Raw genomic sequence first — 21,047 nt, 5'->3', positions numbered from 1 at the left:
TTTGGGTCCTTAAGGTCCCTCACAAGCCAAACCATGCTAGATTCAGTGACTCTAACTGGTCTACAAGTGTTCCTTCTTGAGCTATTCTATGCCATCCCACTCCTGGCAGGTGAAACACATTTAATAAATAAAAGACACGCTTCTTCATCTGCCTTCCTCCAGAAAGACAGGAGAAGGGTCTGTCTTGGGGGATATTCTCCAAGCCCTACAAAGCACGTGCAGCCACTTCAGGGGCTCTTCCTGATGACAAGAAGCAGCCTGGCTGACTCTGAAGTGGGCTGAGCAGCTCCAGTTCCCCAAGTCATTCCTGCTTCCAAGCCTTGAGGAAAGAGCAGGAGCTGCAGAGTAACGGGTGATGGGAGACAACCCGGCGAGTGCAGGGATCATTGTTTAAACAAAGGAGCCCCAGCTCTTTCTTGGAACAGCAACATTTTGATGGCTCCAATCCCCTGACACTGGTTTCATGAAGGCAGTAACATAAACCATGTGCTGGGGGCTGATTTTCTGAGGGCCAGCCCGCTCTCATCGTGTGCTTGGTTCCAGACCGAACGCGACACGAAACGCCGTCCGCCACGGCCGGGAGTCAAACACTGGAGAGAAACACTCGCTCTGCTCACCACAGCAACACTCAATGGAACAGCATTTCTCATGCTCTGCACCCTCCACTGGGGCTGTGTTTGAGGGGAATAATGGGAGCACTGACCTACATGGCGCTTCTTGTTATCGATGGAGATGAAGCGCAGGCAGGGATTATCGGCGATGTAGCGAGCGGCCCAGGGGACACCAATCCCTGTGCCAGCCTCATAGAACAGTCCCAGGGCGTAGCGGGATGAGTAGCTCACAGATTCCAGTTGCTGCTTTTGGCTTTCATTAATTACTGTGAAAAAAGGGGGGGGGGGGGGAGAAAAAAAGAAATTAAATAAATAAAGGGAAAAGGAAATCGGACAATCCCTCTCCGCTCAGAACATTAAATATGGGAATGCTGAGGTTAAGCTGATTATTCCTTCCTGAAAATGACCAGACTGCTAAAACTAAGAATTTAATATTAAGCCTAGTGCTTTGTAGTACTTTTTTTTTTTTTTAATCTGGGACACCTCTTCATGAAGTTTTAATGGTGTATTATGTCCTTCACACACCACCCTCCCCCAGCTGCTGGGGGTTCATCTCCCAGCTCTCCCTCCTAACTTGAAACTTCAATGATTTTGGTGACTTTTTGTTTCAAATCTCGTCTCAGAGGGTGAATAAATAGCAATAAAATGCTTGGGTTGCCTCAAGGACATCGAGTAAATGGTCATGAGGCTCAACAAGCACCAAAATGACTTTACATATCAACAAAATGAACTCAGAGCCTCTTGAACCTCTGGGGAGAAGAGCCCTGTGACTTCTGTGCTGCAATTCAAATGAATGAAGAAAACCACGCTTCAGCCTAATAAAGGATCATAGTGAAGTTCAGCTCCTTCAGCTGAAGGAATTTTAAAGCAGTTTAGAAAATTTCAGAGCAAGTATGAATCCTAATTCCTCCCTGTGATTAACTCTTCTATCTTCTAATTACAGCAAGATCTGCTTTTTGGCTGCAGTTTCGTAATCTTTATAAAAAAGCTGCACAAAGTAGCATTAGCCCCACGGTGAGCATTCAAATACTGTTTAATTTCATGCCACAGGGAAATCCACCAGCTTGGCTAATTGTGGAGTTCAGTCCCATGTCTCCCTTCCTGTGACTGGAGGGATGTCCAAGGCTTCTGTGAGCTGGAGCAGCACACGCAGAGACAACAGCTCAGAGAAAGGAACAGCCTGGGTGCCATGCCAAAGGCCCAGAGCAGCCTGGCACGCCCCTGGCAGGGCTCTGGCTTCCAGCCCAAATTTCTGTGCTCTTCAAAGGCTGACCCAGGTTCTGGCAGAACTGTCTCCTGCAGGCTGTCACCTCCATCCTCTGCCACAGCTTCCCTGCAGCTCTTGCAGCCCTCAGGACAGGGATGTGGGATCCACATTCAGGGGGATGGATTTCATGGCTTGGAGGGGAAGGCAGGGATTGAGCAGGGCTGTGGGGCAGGCTGGAGGGCTGCCCTGGAGGAAAGGATGCCAGCAGGAGAGGACCTTGCACATCCCTCCCTGCTGGAAGTGTTCCCTGGCCTGAGTTCCCGTGAGCTTAACGTGGTGCCAGCACCCAGGAGCATCCCAGGGCTCTCCTCCAAGCAGCAGCAGAGATTTCCCTGGGGCTTGTCCCAGCTCCTGGCAGACCACAGCAGCCCAGCCAGGGCACAGAGCTGCTGCTGAACACATGAAGCCCAGTCCAGGGGACAGATCCCACACAGAAGCCACCCCCTGTCCCCTCTCAGGTCGGAGCTGTGCCCAGCTGTGCTCCCAGATGTCCATCACCACCTTCTTACAGCCACCACCAACAACCACACTGCACTGCACATCCTTGCTGTGCTCCAAAAGAATAGGAAAGTCCCACAAACAAGCAAATGGGAAGTTGTAACATCCCACCTAGAGCACTCCCCTTTGTCCAGGTTGCTCTGGCTACTCCTTTTCCCTTGGGGAAAGGAACATAAACAAGACCAAATCCAAATTCCCCACGATGGAGCTGAGCTTCCCTGCTCCTCAGGGTGGGAATCAGCCCATGGAGTCCCAGCTGTGCCCAGTGCCCACCTTGTGCCCAGCCCAGAGCACTGAGTGCCACCTCCAGCCCTTCCTGGGACACCTCCAAAGCTCCCTGGGCAGCCCCTGCCAAGACCTGAGCATCCCTTTCTGTGCAAAAAGGTTCCTCCAGACCCAGCCCTGCCCTGTCCCAGGCTAAGCCAGAGCTGGAAGGGCACGTGCAGGCTGGAAGCAGGAGGGCCCTGGAGCCCTGGCCAGGCTGCTGTCCCAAGTCACTGGGGCCACATCAGGGCATCCCTAGGGATGGGGATCCCCCAGCACCCCATCCCAGGGCTGCTCCCCTGGGGCTGGCTGGGGTTTTCTGTGCCCCGGCTGCACCTCTGGTCTCTTTCTGACCACCCCATAAACCAGAACTGACTAAAACCCATCAACCCCAACAGTCAGATTTACAGCCCAAAATTTGAAAGTGCAATTAATTCAATTGCTGATGTGTGTTTGCCAACTAGTTTCCTTCACTACTGCTTAGGTCCTTCAAAAAAAAAAAAAAAAGTCTGTGGTTCACTGGGTTCTAAGCAGCTGCAGATGGAGGAAGTTTTTATAGCTTGAGAAGACAGGCAAGAAAGTGACGTCAAATTTGAAATCCAGCTACGAAAAAAAGCTGAGCTATGTGCAAAAACAAAGCTAAGAGTTGTAGGATTGAGGTTTTTTTTCCCCTGCTCCATCCATTATGCATTTCAGCAAGGCCAACAAGTTGATCTAAGGACATGGAGAGAACCTTCATTTTGAATTTCCATACTTTCATTGGTTCAAATGAAAACCAGACTGTTGTTTTAAGGCTGGGTATGAAACCACAAAATAACTATTAATTTTTCCCCTTCCAACAAAAACGGTTAAGATGATTTTAATAACATTTTGGGAAAAAAAAAAAAACACCAAAAAAACAACAACAAAACAAGCCAAGCTTTCAGAACACAGAATTGCCCAGCATACAACCATAGTGATATTTTTAAAGACATGAAAATCTTGTATTTTCCACTGCAAGACTCAGCTCCAGCTGCACTGTGAGCACCACTGAAGTGAGTGTCCTCTGGAGATTTCATCACATCAAAGCAAGGGCCATGTATACTTTATTTGCTGTTTCTGCAGACACTGACAGCAGAGTGGATTACTTATCTGTAACACTCAATAAATACAGCCAGGGCCTTTCATCTGCCGTTCCAGGGCTTTAATGTCACCTCTCTGCCTCGCTGGTGTTGTGGGAAGGAGAGGACCCAGAGATGCCATCAGGGCCAGCAGGACAGAGGAGAGCCAAGGCTGGAGCTGGCAGGCTGGGAGCACGGGCACCATGCCATGCAGGAGGGAGCCCAGCCTCCCACACAGAGCCAGGGAGGCAAAAATAAACCCAGCTGCTCCAACAGCCTGGAACTGGCTGGGGTGATCAAGGTTTCACCCTGGGCTTTTCACTCTCTCTGCCAGAAAGTGCAGGAGGAGGTTGCAACATCACGGAATCACAGACTGGTTTGGGTTGGAAGGGACCTTAAAAATCATCTCTGCCATGGGCAGGGACACCTTCCACCATCCCAGGCTGCTCCAAGCCCCATCCAGCCTGGCCTTGGGCACTGCCAGGGATCCAGGGGCAGCCCCAGCTGTGCCAGGGCCTGCCCACCCTGCCAGGGAACAATTCCTAATTCCCAAAACCCCATCCATCCCTGCCCTCTCTCTGCAGAGAGGCACTGCAGGAGTGCACAGCTGCAGCCCTCCCCACCAGCTGGTGGCAGTGGCAAAGTTTCACTCTTGCTAATTCAGTGCTGCTCAGAGCTCGTGGGGACTCGTGTCCCCATGAAGTCACCACATGACATCAGAGCTCAGCTGGGACTCCTGGAGCCAGCTCTTGCAGGACCCCAAGGGTGTGAGGGCAAACTTGGGCAAAGAAACCAAGATCCTGCTTTAAAGGCTTCCAGGGAGGAGAGGGAAAACCCTCAGTTTGCTTCACCAGCCAGCCTAGCTGAGTGGCAGAGGGGATTTTGCATCCTGACAATCAGCAGCTCCAAACAAAGGGTAACAGGCAGCCAGAACTATCTTCTGCTTTAGTGCACAGCAGCTACTGCCTGGAATGCTCAACATCACTCATTAAGGTATTGCCAAGGTGACTGCATCTAGAGCTAATAGACATGACCAGCCACCAAAGCAGTAAGGAAAGAAAAGAAAACCCTTTGGCAGTCCTTGGTGAGGATGCTGGACATTTGACTTCAGGAGAAGATGGCTCTTTTTCATCTGAACTTCTTTCACTCTAAACTTCTGTTTCTAGTAATTCCATTTTGATGGGAATAGCCAGGGAATAGAATCCCTGGCTTGAGCTCTGTGACTTTGTCACTGCCCAGCCACCCCGCAGCTTCCTCCACCTTCTTCATTTCTTCTCCCCCTTGATTTCAGTGCCCACCTGCCCCTCTCACAGCCATGCCCTCCATCACCCAACCACTGCCCCCATGCCCCAAAAGGTCCTGTGGCTTCCTCAGCCTGCTTTGCTGAAGGTTTTTCCTTGCAGCAAATCCCCCCTGCAGCACCCAGGCTCTGCTGGTGACAGGGCATCCGCCAGTGCCCAGTGCCCACCAGTGCTCTGAAAGCTGAAAGGGAAACTGTGGTTCAACGGCTACAAAGATATTTTCAGCTCAGGTACTGAGCTGAGGGATCTCCAGAGATTCACCCAGCAGCTCAGATGACATCTGCAGGGACAGTTTATTGTCACAGCCCTGCTCAGGAGGTGGCTTAGGCTGGCGCGTTATCGTGACCTCGGCACCCAAAGCCTCCGGGGATGGGCACCTCTCCTTCCCCAGCAGGGAGCTCTCCCACTGCTCTCCAGAGGCAGGAGCTGCTGCCCTGAGCTCTCCAGCTGCGTGGGGACAAAGGACAGGCCCTGCAGGTCAGCAGTGGCCGTGCCACTGGCCCTGTGCCACCACAGCCCGTTCCCGCTGCTGCTCTGCGTGGGAGGGAGCAGAGGTTATGAGAAAGGCTCCAGTTTTAATCCAGCCTCCTTATCAAACAGCTCAGAAGTTTGTGGGGTTGTTTTTTCTGTTTTTAAAAAGGCAGAGTAACAGTTAAAGCCAGCCATCCTGCACTGAAATGGTCACTAAACACAGTTATTGCTGTGACATTCTTCCCACTGCTGGAATAATCCTGCTCACCTCTGTGTGTGTGTGTGTGTGTGTGTGCAACAAAAAGGACCTAAATAATGACTTCAAATCACAGCAGCCCTTGGCACAAAGCTTCATTATCTCAAGTCTGCGGCACATGAAGGAAAGGCACACTTAGAAATGTAGATGATGAAGAGGAAAAGAGATGCTGGGGGAGAAAAAGGCAGCACAGAGAAGTTTTTTATGAAGTTCCTGATTTTGAGAATTAAACTTGGATAACAACTGTCCATCAGCTGCTCTTGATGAGATGATCAGGAATTCACAGAAGCACAGGAGAGTTGGGCTGGGAGGGACCTCTGGAGATGACCCAGTGCAGACAGGGTCACCTGGAGCAGGTGACACAGGAGCACTTCCAGGTGGGCTTGGGATGAATCCAGAGAGGGAGACTCCACACCCTGCCCAGGCAGCTCTGCCACCCTCATGGAAAAAAGTTCTGCCTCCTGTTGGAGGTGGAACTTGCTGTGTTTAAGTGTATGGCCATTGCTCCTTGTCCTCAGTATCTCAGGATTAAACCAAACCCTTGCATTTCCATTCATCTCCTGCACAAGCACACGAGTTCAAGCTTAGAACCAACAGAGAAATGGAACTGCACCTTTCCTAGAACAGGGGGCAAAGCTGGCACAGGGCCTGAGCCACCCACTCCTGTCTCCTGCAGGAAGGGCAAAAAATTAAAAAAAAAAAAAAATAAAAGAGGGAAGAGGAGGGATGAGGAACCAGGGGAGAAGCTCTGTGGCATTTTTGCCAAACACTTCAATGCTCAACTCATACTTTTAAAAAATAAAAACAACAAACAAACCAGCTCTGATCTCCAAAGCAATATTATTTTTTTTGTTATTTTGAATAGACAATTCAACTTTAAAATTTGGCAAACCACTGTCCTCCATCCCCAACTCCATATTTTTACCCTGCATCACACACAGCTCCACACTGCTCTCTTCAGCCAGCCTGCTCACTCTCAGGTGGGTTTAATGCCCATGCTGACATCACCTTCACATTTCCTGGTGTTTGTATTTGTGAAAACAAAACAACTTTTCAGCCTGGTTATTGGGAGGGCTGAGCTGTGAGGGCAGAGGCTCAACCCAAACTCTCAACCCAAAATCTGCTCGTGCCATGCCCACACACCACAGCATGGAAACTCAGCTCCCTGTGGGTTACTGCATCCATGGTTTACTTCCAAAATTAATGCCAGTTGAAAATGTGACCCTCTGCTAAGCTTCCACCTCGGGAAGAACAGGATTTGACATTTCTAAAGGAGAAGACAATAACTGAGTGTTTCTCACCCCCCAAAGCCTTCCTGTGGTTCCAGCACAACCTGCCTGGGGAAAGGAAGCCAGTCCTGCCATGGCTCAAAATGCCCACATTTCAGCTGGGAAATTCCTTCCAGCTCTGTTTGGCTGTGCAGCCTCCAGGACAGAGGAACTCCTTCCAGCAAGGAATTAAGAACCCCAGAATTTTCCAGGAGATTTTGGGCATGCCTGGAAATTAGAGTCACTCGGAAAGAACCCTGAGAAATTGGTCAATAAAGCCCAAATAAAAAATAAAATGCATGTGCACACTCCAGTTCCTGCTGTGTAAAGCATTTGGAGGGAGGTGTGGATGATACACATGGCAGATTAGCAGGACTGCAAATCCAACTTCCATACAAAACCACATTTTGACTTTTGTTATTCTCACTCGTTCCTGTGGCTGGCACTGATGCTGACAGAAACCAGAGACATCCTTGAGAAAATCTGATTTATTCAGGGATCCCTACATGGGTGTCAGGCCTTGCCTTTGAGGTGAGAGACTTGGAAAAGCCTGGCTATAAAAAAAATAAAGCTCATTGTCACATTTCCCCCGGATTAATCTCCAAATTAATTTGCAGAAGTTACTCTGTAACTTGATGTAGGAAGGAAGCTCCTCTAAGTCCTCTGTAATGACAGGGCACAGCAGGAAGATGAAACTGGATTAATTTGCAAATTAAGCTTCCTTCCTCCATCAAGTCACAAAGTACTACACACAGCTCTGGTACTCTCTGGTGCCAAAAAGGTACAAGCTCATTACTTACATAATCACCACCATAAAACACTGAGCAAATAACTTCTTCACCTACTGTACACACAGCACTGAGCTGAATAATAAAGCCAGGAGGATTTATTGCCTTTAAATATTCCCACCAGTTGCTGGAATAGCATTAAAAGCTTTTCAAGGCAAGGTTGGATTATTGCTCTGTGCTGTGACTCGGGCAGAAGAAACACAGAAATAAATGGAATTGGATCTGCCTGATGTTTGTGGTTTCTGGGCTGCAGCAGGACCCTGATGGCCTCTAGGGCTGGGACACAGCAACTGGGATTCTCCCACAAGCTCCCAGTAAAGGCAGGATCTCCTGGAAACCCTTCCCTGCTCCCCAGCTCACGTGTAAAAAGCAAGACCAGGCAGAGCAATGCAGCTCCACAATATCAGACACCAAAGCTATTTCCATTTAAATAAGAACTGGAGGAAAAGGCTTCCAGGCATTAATTATTGAGGAAGGATTCAGCTGGCCTCTGGAAATTTCCACTTAAGAGGAGATATTAACATATTTTCTTCTCTTTTTAAAGTGCATCTGGTTCACTACCAGGAGGATGCAGAGGGAAGGAGTACAGGAGTGCAGGCTGATGGGGATTTTGCCCCTTGAAGTGTTGGGGCAAGTCTTAGACCATCCTCTTCCTGTTCAGATTCCCATTATTTAGACAAACAGACAAAAAAAATTATCAAATCATGAGTAAGACAAGCCTTGAATGTTTTTTTGGTCATGCCAGAGAACAGTAAGACATTTTTGGTCTCTTCACAGATGCATCAGGAAGGTGTTTGATGGTTTATAACGTGCTGTGCTTGAGGAAAAAACCTGGTGAATAAATTTGCAACACCTTGAAGTAAGCTGGACACCTGACTTCTCCAAGAGATGCAAGCCATGGTGGCACAAACAAAACCAGAATTTAGTGTGGTTCTCTTGGATTAAATCTGCAAAGAATGAGCCCCTTGTGGAGGTGATTCCTGACAGGAAATACCTGATCAGCTGCCCAATCCATCCTGCTTCCACCACAGGAAAGCACAGAGCAGTAGGAAAGCAAAAAAGGGGGGAAAAATGCAGCAGGGAACAAATCCCAGAGAGAAAAGGGATTTGAAGGCAATCCTGGTATAAAAGGCTGGGAGAGCTGGGATTGTTCAGCCTGGAGAGGAGAAGCTCTGGGGCGACCAAACTGTGGCCTTGAAGGGCTTGGAGCAGCCAGCAAAAAGGATGGAGACTCCTTACAGGGGCCTGGACAAGGGAGAATGGCTTGGGGTTGGGTGGGATATTGGGAATTAGGAATTGTCCCCTGGCACAGGGTGCCCAGAGCAGCTGGGGCTGTCCCTGGATCCCTGGCAGTGCCCAAGGCCAGGCTGGAGCACCCCGGGACAGTGGGAGGTGTCCCTGCCCATGGCTTTAAGGTCCCTTCCAACTCAGGATTCTGTGACAATCCTGAAGCCTCCCAGGAGGGCAGAGCTGCAGCAGGAATGTTTTTCCCCACCTGATAAAGTTCTGTGCTCTCCCTTGGAGGGGTGAGCTGAAACCTCACTGAGGGTCAAATCCCACTGCTCACTCCTTCCAGCTGCTGTGGGATGGGTAACAGGCACAAGGATCAGGATGACCAAGTCACCAGGGAGAAAGGAGGGAGGGCACTGGCACAGGGACATGCCAGAGATGCTAGAAAATTCCTGACAAATCACACACAAATATTTGCAATATTAAAAAAAAACAAAAAACAAACAAACCACCCCTAAATTATATTTGGAGGAAGTCTGTGATTTTCTGCTGTTGGGAGAAATCTCATCAGGAGCTGAAGCACTGAATCCATTTAAATGTCATTTAAACTCCCAAGGAGGCTCTCAAGCTTCCAAAGGCACAGAAATGATTTCAGAGGGTAAATCCCCACCCTGCTAAGGCACAGCCAGGAGAACTGAGCTTGGTTTGTCAACACCTGCAAGACAAGCAGGAGGGAGGGGCAGGAGGTTTAGAGGGAAGAAAGCAGGGGATAAGGCAAAGACACTCATTTCCCTCCTCATCACCAGAGAAAACAAATATTTGCTTCACACAACCCACCAAAACTCTGCCTGTGCACACACAGAACTCCACTACCTGGCACCAGAAGCTTTTTGATGAGCATCTTTTGCCTAATCACATCCAAAATCTCCCTGGCTCAGCCTTTAATTCACCCCAAACACTTTTTGTTTTGTGCCTGGCTGCACTACCAGCACTTCAGGGGGTTATGGGGAAGGAAATAAAGCCATAAAGTTTATTCTTTCAAGAGGAAAACATAAAAAAAAAAAAAAAATAAAACCTAGTAGCTAATGAGAAAGTTTATTTTTAGGAGGTTTCTGCACTGTAATAATTAGCCCAGGAGAATCTGGGACACACAATTTCAGGAATTGTGCTTTATCTTGAGATAAAGCTACAAAACACTGGAGCATCCCAGGGCTGGGGATCTTCATAATCACCTCCCAAACATCTGCAGATCCAAATTTGGATGGAATTTAAAGTTTGACATTCATAATATTGTGTACAGGATGATCATAAAAATATTTTAAAAAATAAAATCCATCTACTTTCACCTGAGAATTACCTAAGCAGTCTTACAAAGCAAATCTTCTTGCTGGGGAAGAGGAGCTTTTGGACAATGGAAAATGACATTTCCTGCAGGAAGAATCAGATCTTTTACTCCAAACATGGCCCTGACAAACCTTTCCTTTTTCAAACCCTGGGTTTCACATCAGCCACCAGAAGTGTGCAAAACACAAGAAACCTCCTCACAGAAATCAGGAGTCAGGAATCAAGGACAGAAAATGCCACCTGGGATTCCACATGCCACCCTGGCACTGCCCCCAGGCACAGCACACCTGAAATTTGGGGCTTTTGTTTCATTCTGGGTGGTTTTTAATCAAATAAGTTGTGATCATAGTTCTTTCTAGGTTTGGGGTTTTTTTCCTTTTTTCTTTGTTCCCTGCAGCTGAATTAGTTGTAGACTTTCTGGGCCTTTCCTGCCAGAAGTTCTAATAAAGCAAAGACTGAAGAGCTGAAACAAACAGTTTTATCCTCCTGCTATTTTTAGAAGCCCATTTGAATTCTTATGTGCATATTTCAGTAACTAAAAGGGCAAGGGAGAGGGGGAAAAAAACACATAATTTCTGCTGTGTTCCAGCAGATGAAGGATCTGAAGTGGATACAAAGGGAGAGGCAGGAGAGAAAAGGGGGAAAACTGGGATAAAGGAGCAGGGAAAGGAGCAAAAGGGCAGATGAGAAAACCAAGGCAGTTTGTACAGAGGAAAAATAACATCAAATGCAAGGCAACAAGACAGGGGGGAAAGGCAACAGAAAATACAGCAGAGGTAGCAGATTTACAAACAAAAAGAGCCCAAGGAAAAGAAGGGAAACTTTCCAACTTTCAGGGAACAGTTTTCAAAGAGCAAGTGGAAGATGAATCGAGGGAAACCCAAACTAAAGGAGGAGAGCACAGAACGGAGGATTCCAGAGAGAGGCAGCCCAGGAGGAAGGCTCACATAACAACTGAGATTACTTCTGGGATTACATTCCCATGCCAGATGTTCTGTCTCCCTGAACTCAGAAGAAACAATGGGATGGCTCCCCTGACTGAGCTGGCAGGGAGTTTTATTTGGGGTTATTTGGTTTGAGAATTCCAGCTGCCTGGGCCGGTGCTGAAGGTCTGAATGTCTCTTGAAAGATTTCCAGAGCCACTGCTGAAAAGAAGCACCCAGAGAGCTGCTGCCCCCCTCCCAGATTTTGGGTTTTGTTTGCTCTTCTGAACAGCACAACCACAGCAGATCTGCCCAGCCAAAGCAGAAGAGCCTAAAGGCCCTGTAATGACTTTAAAAAGTTGCTGTATTCTGTAAGTGAATGCTCAGCACCACCAGCAGCCCCAAGGCAGCTCAGAGCTCCTTCCACCTGCTCAGAAAAGGCTGAGACAACACACAGCCCGACCTGAAAAATTATTCAGGCCCAGCAGGAGCTGAGAGATGCTAAAATACACTAAAAAAAGACAGCCAAGAAATGCAGAAATGTTCGAGGCTAGCTCGAACAGGGCTTGGGGCAAGCAGGTCTGGTGGAAAGTGTCCCTGCCCCATGACAGGGGGTTGGGGTGGGATGATTTTTAAGGTCCCCTCCAAGCCAAACCATCCTGTGGCTCCCTGATGCTATGAAATGGGTGAGGAGCTGCCAGTGGGTGTTTTTAGTGGGTTCCTGCAGAGATAAGGGGTAAGAGGTTCCAAAGTGCACAAACAAACATGGAAAAGGCAATGGAAAGTTGCTGATGGCACAAAGTCTGCCTGAGTGGGCAGCCCTGCAGGATCTGCACCTTCCAGGCAGCAAGCTGGAGTAGCAAGCAGGAGGAGAGATTAAATTTCTGAAATGACAAATTCTGGCCTTAAAAAGGAGCTGGGGGAACAAAAAGATGTCTGGGAGATGGGATAGCTAAGGAGGCTCAGCACTTCTCCAGACAGAGAATTCCCACCTCCAAGAGGATCAGCCAGCCCCAGAAAAACACTTCAAGAGGCAGCACCTGGAAAGTTTTCAAGAGCAGGTGGTTAACTAGCAGGTGTTCCATCTCTGAGGGCTTCTGCAAGCCCTGAAGGAATTTCTCTGCCAGAGGGGAACCTACCTGTGATTTATTGTCACCTGAGGGACCAGGCTCAATCAGAATGGGAAGGAAGGGATGGCCTGTAGGGCAGGGAAAAGCCACTGACTGAACAATCTCCCCAGCTTTAAACAAATTTTGAGACCCCTGCAAAGTCTCTCCTGTCATATCAGCAGCCCAGAGAGGCTCCAAGAGAGATGGGAAAGGACTTTTCCCATGGGAATGGAGTGGCAGGACAAGGGGGAACGGCCTCAAGTGAAGAAGGGAAGGTTAAAAGCAGGTATTAGGTTTAGATTAGATATTAGGAAGGAGTTCTTTACCCTGCAGGCTTGGGGGGAGCAACCTCTCTCCTTCCCCAGCCTGGATGTGAGCCAAGACCCAAACACAACTTCCCAGGCTCTAAGGTAGCCCAGTGACTCCCTCACCCCCTGTCAGCAATTCTGGTTTCCCTGCAGCCCAGCCTGGACCAGGAAACACAGAGATCCATCCCTGATGTGGATCTCTAACATCCAGTGATGTATGTGTACAATATATGTGATATAATACAGACACATCCCAGCCCTGAGGGGCTGGGCCAGGGGCTGGGCCAGGACAGGAGCCAGGCACGGACAGATGGAGGCAGGACAGCCTGGGCAGGAGGCACTGGGAGCACTGGGGGCACTGGGAGCATTGGGAGCACTGGGAGCACTGGGAGCACTGGGAGCATTGGGAGCACTGGGAAGACTGGGAGCATTGGGAGCACTGGGAACACTGGGAGCATTGGGAGCATTGGGAACACTGTGAGCACTGGGAGCATTGGGGACACTGGGAGCACTGCGAGCATTGGGGGAACTGGGAGCACTGGGAGCATTGGGGGAACTGGGAGCATTGGAAGCACTTGGGAACACTGGGGGCACTGGGAGCATTAGGAGCACTGGGAGCACTGGGAAGACTGGGGGCACTGGGAACACTGGGAGCACTGGGAGCACTGGGGACACTGGGAGCACTGGGAGCATTGGGAGCACTGGGAGCACTGGGAGCACTGGGAGCACTGGGAGCATTGGGGACACTGGGAGCATTCAAAGTACTGGGAGCATTGGGGACACTGGGAGCACTGGGAGCATTGGGAGCACTGGGAACACTGGGGGAACTGGGAGCACTGGGAGCATTGGGAGCATTGGGAGCTCTGGGAACACTGGGGGAACTGGGAGCATTGGGAATACTGGAAGCACTGGGAGCATTGGGAGCATTCAAAGTACTGGGAGCACTGGGAGCATTGGGGACACTGGGAGCACTGGGAGCATTGGGAGCATTGGGGACACTGGGAGCACTGGGGGAACTGGGGGTACTGGGAGCATTCAAAGCACTGGGAGCATTTAAAACACTGGGAACACTGGGAGCACTGAGGGCACTGGGGGCATTGGGAACACTGGGAACGCTGCGGGAACTGGGGGTACTGGGAGCATTCAAAGCACTAGAAGCATTCAAAACACTGGGAACACTGGGAGCACTGGGAGCATTGGCAGCACTGAGAGCATTCAAAGCACTGGGAACACTGGGAGCATTGGAGCACTGGGGGCACTTGGAGCACTGGGAGCACTGGGAGCACTGAGCATCTTTGCCTTCTGACTTTTTCATTCCCTTCAACTTCTCTCACTAGCACAGAAAATATAACATTTAATTTTCCAGGCATGGTCAAAGCAGCTCAGAGTTTAAGGTGACTCTTTAAGTCTGGATTAAAAAAAACCCAGACAAAACAAACCCAAACCCAAATCCCCCAGATGCTGCAGAATAAAACTGATACCACTGTGACCACATGAAAAATACTATCATGATAGCTGTAAAAACACCATTTCTAGTTTTGAATAGTTGCATCACACAATCAAAGCTCTCAGACAAAAACTGCCAGAGGAAAAAAAACCCTTGCAGCCCCAGTCTCTATAACTAGGATTGGAAATGACTTATTTTCAACAAATCCCTTCATTCTGTGGGACTCAGGGTTGTCACAAAGGCAACAGGAAGCCATGAAGGGAGAGGTCCAGGCTTCCAGGGTGTGAGGTCTCATCCCTGGATCAAGTTGTGCATGTCTAAATACAATCCAGAATATCCAATGTTATCACATTCATAGTAAGTAACAGCAGAGCTTTTCAATTTAATAGCCACCCCAAAGGAGGAAACTTCTTCTGGAGGAATAAAAACACCAGGAAAACTCTGTTGTGTCTCAGAGAATTCTGCTGAAATCCTCCTGGCACCTACAGAAATCTCTGAAGAAGCAGTTGAGAAGGGAAAATCAATTACAGCTCAGCCCCTTCTGCAGGGATTTTCTCACCTGACCGACCAGAAAAAACCCAGACCAACCAAAAAAACCAAACAACACAACCAAGAAAACCTGTCCAGTTATCTGGGAGAAAAAAAATCTTTCCAAAAGCCATGTCCTGCTCTGCCCTGTTAGTTCCTACAGATGTTCTGGTTCTGGCCTCTGGCTGAAAACAGAGCACAGCAGGACAAGTGCATCCCAAACACGTGGAGAAGTTGCAGCTTTGCTTGGCATCAGCACACTGCCCCTTCCTACACTTGTTGTGATTTCCAGGAAGGTTTTGAACAGGCAGGAATTCTCCATCAAACATTAAAGGCTCAGCCCTAAGTGGGGCTTTTTACTTTTCATCACACACACACACACACACACACACATCAGCATTCAAATCACATCAAATTACAGACCATAATGGAAATTTCATGGTTAAAAATACCCCAAGCAATGCAGTCAACACCAGCCACTTCAGTTGTTTATAGGACCGCAAACTCTTCTTTTTATAAATAAAGATTTCATCTATATGATCAAAGAAAGATTTCTTTGCAGTCATACTTTTTTATTAAAAAAAAAAAATAGCTTTTCAAGTTCAGAAAACACTTAAAGAATGAAGCTTTCCTAGTCCAAGTCCCAGCCTGCAGCAGATTTTACAGTTGAGTAATAAACCCTTTTAAAAGATGGTTTATTATGGAAATACTGTCAGAGCCTTAATTAAAGGAGGCGCCACAACAGCAGAGCTGCTTCCACAACAAATGGGCTCTGCTGAGCTCACCAGGCACCCCCTGGCCTGGCCACGGGGGGCTCTCCTCCCATCCCACCCTTCCTTTTCTCCTGGGATGGGATCCCTGGAGCAGCAGCTGGTGGAAGCTCCAAGGTGCCCACACCTCCTGCAATGCCACGCAATCACCGCTGGCTGCAAAGCTGAAAAGGGATTTTTAAACCTGACTTGAAGGTCTGAGGTTGAATTCAGCTTTGGCTCAAACAGATCATGAAGAATGAAGATCCCATGTCAGCAATATTTCGTGGTTTTCATTGAAATATCCTGGCCATTAAAAAATCCTGGCCTCACCCAAGTCAGTTTTGCCCACGGCTTCAGAGCCCAAGTTTTACCCCAAGGAAATCAGAGAATCACCTGCTACATCAGGAAATTTTTTTTTTAAAAAAGGAGGCTTTTAGAAAATGATGCTTTATGACAAGATTTTTGTTATATGCTGGTAAAATGGGTCAAGACTGAGAGAGTCTGGTCAATGTAAAAGCCACCTCAGTACCCCAGAAATTGAGAATCTGTGTGCAGAACTCACTGAGGGCACCTATCCCCAGCACAGAGCCTCCCCTCCACGTGTCTGGGTTTAATCCCACAGTTCCTCACCCCCAGGCAAACTGGATTCTTTCCTTCCCAGTCAATTGTGTGAGTTGCAGAAGAACTTGCCTGTCCCTGGGGAAACTGTGGGAAGCTCCTGCAGGGCCAGCCAGGGATCCCAGGCACATCCTCAGTGTCACTGAGCATGTCTGCCCTCCTGATTGCTCCATGTCTTCCAACTCCTCTCACTAGCAGAGAAAATATTCCGGTTTTAATATTTTTCTAAATTTTTTTTTCATATTTAACTTTCCAGACGTGGTCAAAGCAGCTCAGAATTGAAGGTGATTCTTTAACTCTGGATTAAAAAAAATAACAAAACAAAACAAGTGCAGGGGAGGAGGGAGGAAAGGGGGCTCCTGCCCTGGCTGTGCCAGGAGCCTGCTGGGGGTAAGAGGCTGAAGGTTCTCCCCATAAATTGCATTTTCTTTGTCTTTTTATTTCCAGGGTGCAACACAGGCACAATCTCCTCTTAAATGACCACATTACCAACCCCTCTTTGTAAGAAGAAGACCAAGTTCTTGGTTTGCCCCCCAAAACCCATCAGGAGAGCAGGGATAACAGCAGAGGAAAAGCAGACAGAGAACCACACCTGGTGTGATTTAAATCCAGGTTTATGCAGGGAGAGGAGGCAGTGCAAGGAGTGAGGACACAGGAGGAGTTTTGGAATGCCCTGCTGCAGATGAGAAGCTCTGAGCTCTGTCCAGCCCACGCAGAGGAGGCCAAGGAACAGCTCAGTCCCTCGGGGATTGCAGAAATCTGGGAAGCAAACATTCCCTGGAGCACTTTCCACTTGCAAGCCTAGCAAGCCCTGCTGGCCACCTAAATGTAAAGGATTTAAAGGGAGAGATCAATCTATCCAAGGCCAGGAATGGAAGACCTCTTGCCCTTCCCAAAAAGCTGAAAATTCCCAAACCAGAGCCATGCCCACTCTGCATCCTCTGGCTCATCCATCACTGGAAGTGTTCATGCCAAGACTGGATGTTTCTCTCTGGAGTGGCCCCAATTAAAGCAGCCCTGTGGCCTCCAGGGCAGTGTTTTATCTGGTCAGAGTGGTCCCTCTGGGCTCTCCAATCTGCAATCTGATTCCCAGCCACAGAGCAGCACTGCAGTGTGCTCCCCTTGGTTCCATCCCTGGAGGTGTCAGGCGGTGCAGGATGTGGGAAATAAAAGCACACAGCTCTTCTTTCCAAAGCTGGCTGGGCTGAGATGGGCAGGAAGGAGTTTGTGGGTGGCTTAAATGAACGTGTTATATTTAACTCATGGCATTCATCAGATGACACAGCAAGAGGCACAGGACAAGGATCAAACAATTAAGATTGAGGAAATGCAGTAATTCCCTTTCTCTGGAATGGCTGAGCAGGGCCAGCCCTTCAGCCAGCCACGAGATTTTCCTTTTCTACTCATCAATTTCCCCCCAAAGCCTGGCAGTGAAATATATATTTATTCACATTGGGTTTGGTGACATCATGTATTTAAGGTGTGTTCTTAAATCTCCCCATCCCACTGATGAATTCTGGTCTGAAGAAATAAACCTTATCATGGGCTCTCAGCACTGAACTGCTCCCAGCTTGCTTCCCATCACTTGGAACTTCTGTGGATTTGCCACAGTGGAGGTGGCCAAGTGGCTCTTCTAATAATAAAGATAAAACCATCAGGCCACTCAAAAAAGTTTGGTTAGATTTTTAGGATAAATACAAACAATAAATCTACCTGGCCCAAGAATGCCTTTTTTTTTCTTTTATGGTTTTTTCTTCCCTGAGTGCCCCATTCTCTCTCCAATTTTCCACACAATCAACAGACAAAAGAAGGTCTCTGGTGTGTTTCCTTGAGAAGAATCCTGTAATTAGAAAGAAATTTGACTGCTACAAAGTTAGCTCAGTGGAAAACTGCAGGAATGGTGAAACGGTCAAAGTAAGAACAGACAAAACTAAACATTTGTGTTTATCCAACGGGGCTCCAGAAAAGAAACACTCCCAAGGGCTGCAAACCTCCCCCACTGCAACCAAGAGAAACTAAAACATGACAAATTTAGGCAAATCACCCCAAAAAACACACAGGGCTTTAAAATCTGGGTTTGTCCAGTGAGAGAAAGGCAGAGCAAGGAGCACCTCAGAAAGAGAAAATGAAAATTAAAACCCTACTGCCACTCAAATTCTGCATCTTTATTTTTATCTCCCTCCAGCCAGAAAAACAGAATTTTTTTTTTTTTTTTTTGCTTTGCATGGATTGCTCCGTGGTGAAGCTGTGCTTTAAAAAAACTTGCACTCAAGTGAAATTAAAAAGTTGCATTTCCCAAACTTCCATGGCCCCTGCAGTGGATTTAAGGCTGTGAGCTGTGCTCATGTCCAATCAGAAATCCCAGAGTTTTCCAAAAAAACCTCCTGAAAACAGAGAAGTGCAAAGGCAGCCCATTCAAAATGAATCCAGTTTGGCAAGAGAGGAAAGGGAGGAGGAAGGGAAGGGAATGGCAGCATCACCCCAACCACATTTCCTCCAGGGAGCTCTGGGGGGGGGGAGCAGGGAAATGTGAAAGTGAGAGAGGATTTGGGGTTTTTGCACCTCCAAAAGCTGGGACTCAGCCCAGCCAGGGATCCTGCTGCCCCAAGCTTCCTGGAAGCCTGACTGGGAAGGGAAAAAAATATATATTTTTAAAATATATATTTTATTTTATTATATATATATATATATATATATATATATATATATATATATATATATATATATATATATATATATATATAAAAGATATAGATTTTATATATTTTTATATATTTATTTATATATATATAATCTATATCCACACACATATATATGTATAATATATACATATATAATAAAAACATATAGATTATATATTTTATATACATAATATATATTATATAGCTATATATTTATAGATATTATATATCTATAAATAGATATGCAGTTATAGTTATAAATTTTTAGATATTCATATATTATATAATATTGTATAATGTATATTTATCTTTAAAATATATATCAATATATATTGTTATATATTATATATTTAGATATAAATGTAAATATCTTTATATATTTATATATAATATACACCTATGTTATATATTTTATATATTATATATAAAATTATTTCTATATTATTATTCTTATATTGGGGTTTTTTTGTTTTTTAGTTTGTTTTTTGGGGTTTGTTTTGGTTTTGGGGGGTAGATATAAATTTAAATATTTTATATATTTAAATCTAATATACACATATGTTATATATTCAATATATATATATAAAATTATTTATATATTATTATTCTTATATTGGGGGTTTTTTGGTTTTTTTGTTGGGTTTGTTTTTTGGTTGTTTTTTTTTGGGGGGGTAGCTATAAATTTAAATATTTTACATATTTATATCTAATATACACATATGTTATATATTCTATATATATATAAAATTATTTATATTATTATTCTTATATTGGGATTTTTTGGTTTTTGGTTTGGTTTGTTTTTTGGGGTTCTTTTTTGGTTTTGGGGGTAGATATAAATTTAAATATTTTTATATATTTATATATAATATACACATATGTTATATATTCTATATATATATATATAAAATTATTTATAAATTCTTATTCTTATATTGGGGTTTCTTTTGTTTGGTTTGTTTTTTGGTTTGTTTTTTTTTTTGGAGGGGGTTGTTTTGGGGTTTCTTTTGTTTGGTTGGTTTGGTTGTTTTGTTTTGTTTTGTTTTGTTTTGTTTTGTTTTGTTTTGTTTGTGGCCAAACTGGAGGATGTAGGGGAGGCCCTGGAGGGGATTCCACCCCCAGGCTGTGGCACAGCCAGCAGGTCCCTGGGCCAGGGCTCCTTCTGTCCCTCTGTCCCACTGAGTTCTCCCTTCTGGGATATTCTGGAGGCAAACCCCCTGACCCCAACCCCATCCCCTGGAGGTCACAGAGGTCACAAAGGCAGCTCACTGATCCACAACCTGATGCAGTCAAAGCTTGCAAATCAAAGCTTTTACACCCTCTCAGGGTTTAAAACAACTGATGGGTTCTGTAAAACCCCTCTGAGAGCTGCAGCAAACCCCTGAGCTCGAATTCTCCATAAAAACTTGCACTCAGTTAGTGCCAGGAGTGCCCCTGGCCCTGAGTTCCAAACTGCACACTGGCACGGGGAGAGCGGCAGCAGAGCAGCCTCTGATCTTCTCCTCTCAACCCCTTTGAAGGATGGGAATCCCAAAATCAGCTCGGCAGGAGGAGGCCCCCAAAACAGAGCCCAGCCTCTGGGATCCCCACCTTGGCAGCTCACAGGATTCCTTTCCATGGCAAGGGAGGAGTTTAGGACCCAGCTTTCAAAGAGTCCAAGGGGATGGGATTGCACCCAGACCTCCTCAGGCTCTGCCCAACAGCTCTTTGATGGCTCAACAGGTCCCAGCTCGCTCCTCACCACCTGGAATTCTCTGAGCATTGGCCAGAGTGGAGGTGGCCAAGTGGCTCTTCTGCCTGCCACACACTGCCAGGCCAGGCAAAAAGTTTGGCTGTATTATTATTATTATTATTATTGTTATTATTATTATTATTATTATTATATTATTATTATTATTATTATTATTATTATTATTATTATTATTATTATTATGCTATTATTATTACTATTGTTATTGCTATTGTTATTGTTATTACTATTCTTATTATTATCATCCTCATTATCATTATTATCATTATACTATCATCATCATCATATTATTATTATTATAATTATTATTATATTATCATCATCATCGTTATTATTGTTGTTATTATTATTGTATTTATTCCTTAATTTATTTTATTTATTTAATTCTAAAATCCAAAGAATAATTAATTAATTAATTAATAGAATTCATAATAATAATAGTAATTTGATGTACTATTATGATTATTTTATGGATAAATACCAATTTATTATTATTATAAATACCTATTATCAATTATTATAAATTCTAATCT

General features: G+C 46.0%; 1 protein-coding gene across 6 annotated transcripts in view; it reads right to left on the bottom strand.

Moving 5' to 3' along the window:
- The window catches only part of RNLS (renalase, FAD dependent amine oxidase), a 47,615-nt gene that overhangs the window by 7,720 nt on the left and 18,848 nt on the right, over positions 1-21,047 (bottom strand). For all 6 annotated transcript variants that reach the window (XM_050976285.1, XM_050976283.1, XM_050976281.1 and 3 more), the window contains one exon: positions 704-877. In XM_050976285.1, coding sequence (XP_050832242.1) covers positions 704-877 — 174 coding nt within the window. The remainder of the gene's footprint in view (positions 1-703; positions 878-21,047) is intronic.

Source organism: Serinus canaria, chromosome 6 (assembly GCF_022539315.1).
Source record: "Serinus canaria isolate serCan28SL12 chromosome 6, serCan2020, whole genome shotgun sequence".
Classification (NCBI taxonomy): Eukaryota; Metazoa; Chordata; class Aves; order Passeriformes; family Fringillidae; genus Serinus; species Serinus canaria.
The sequence above is the reverse complement of the archived record's forward strand: the minus strand, read 5'-3'. Positions and strand labels throughout refer to the sequence as shown.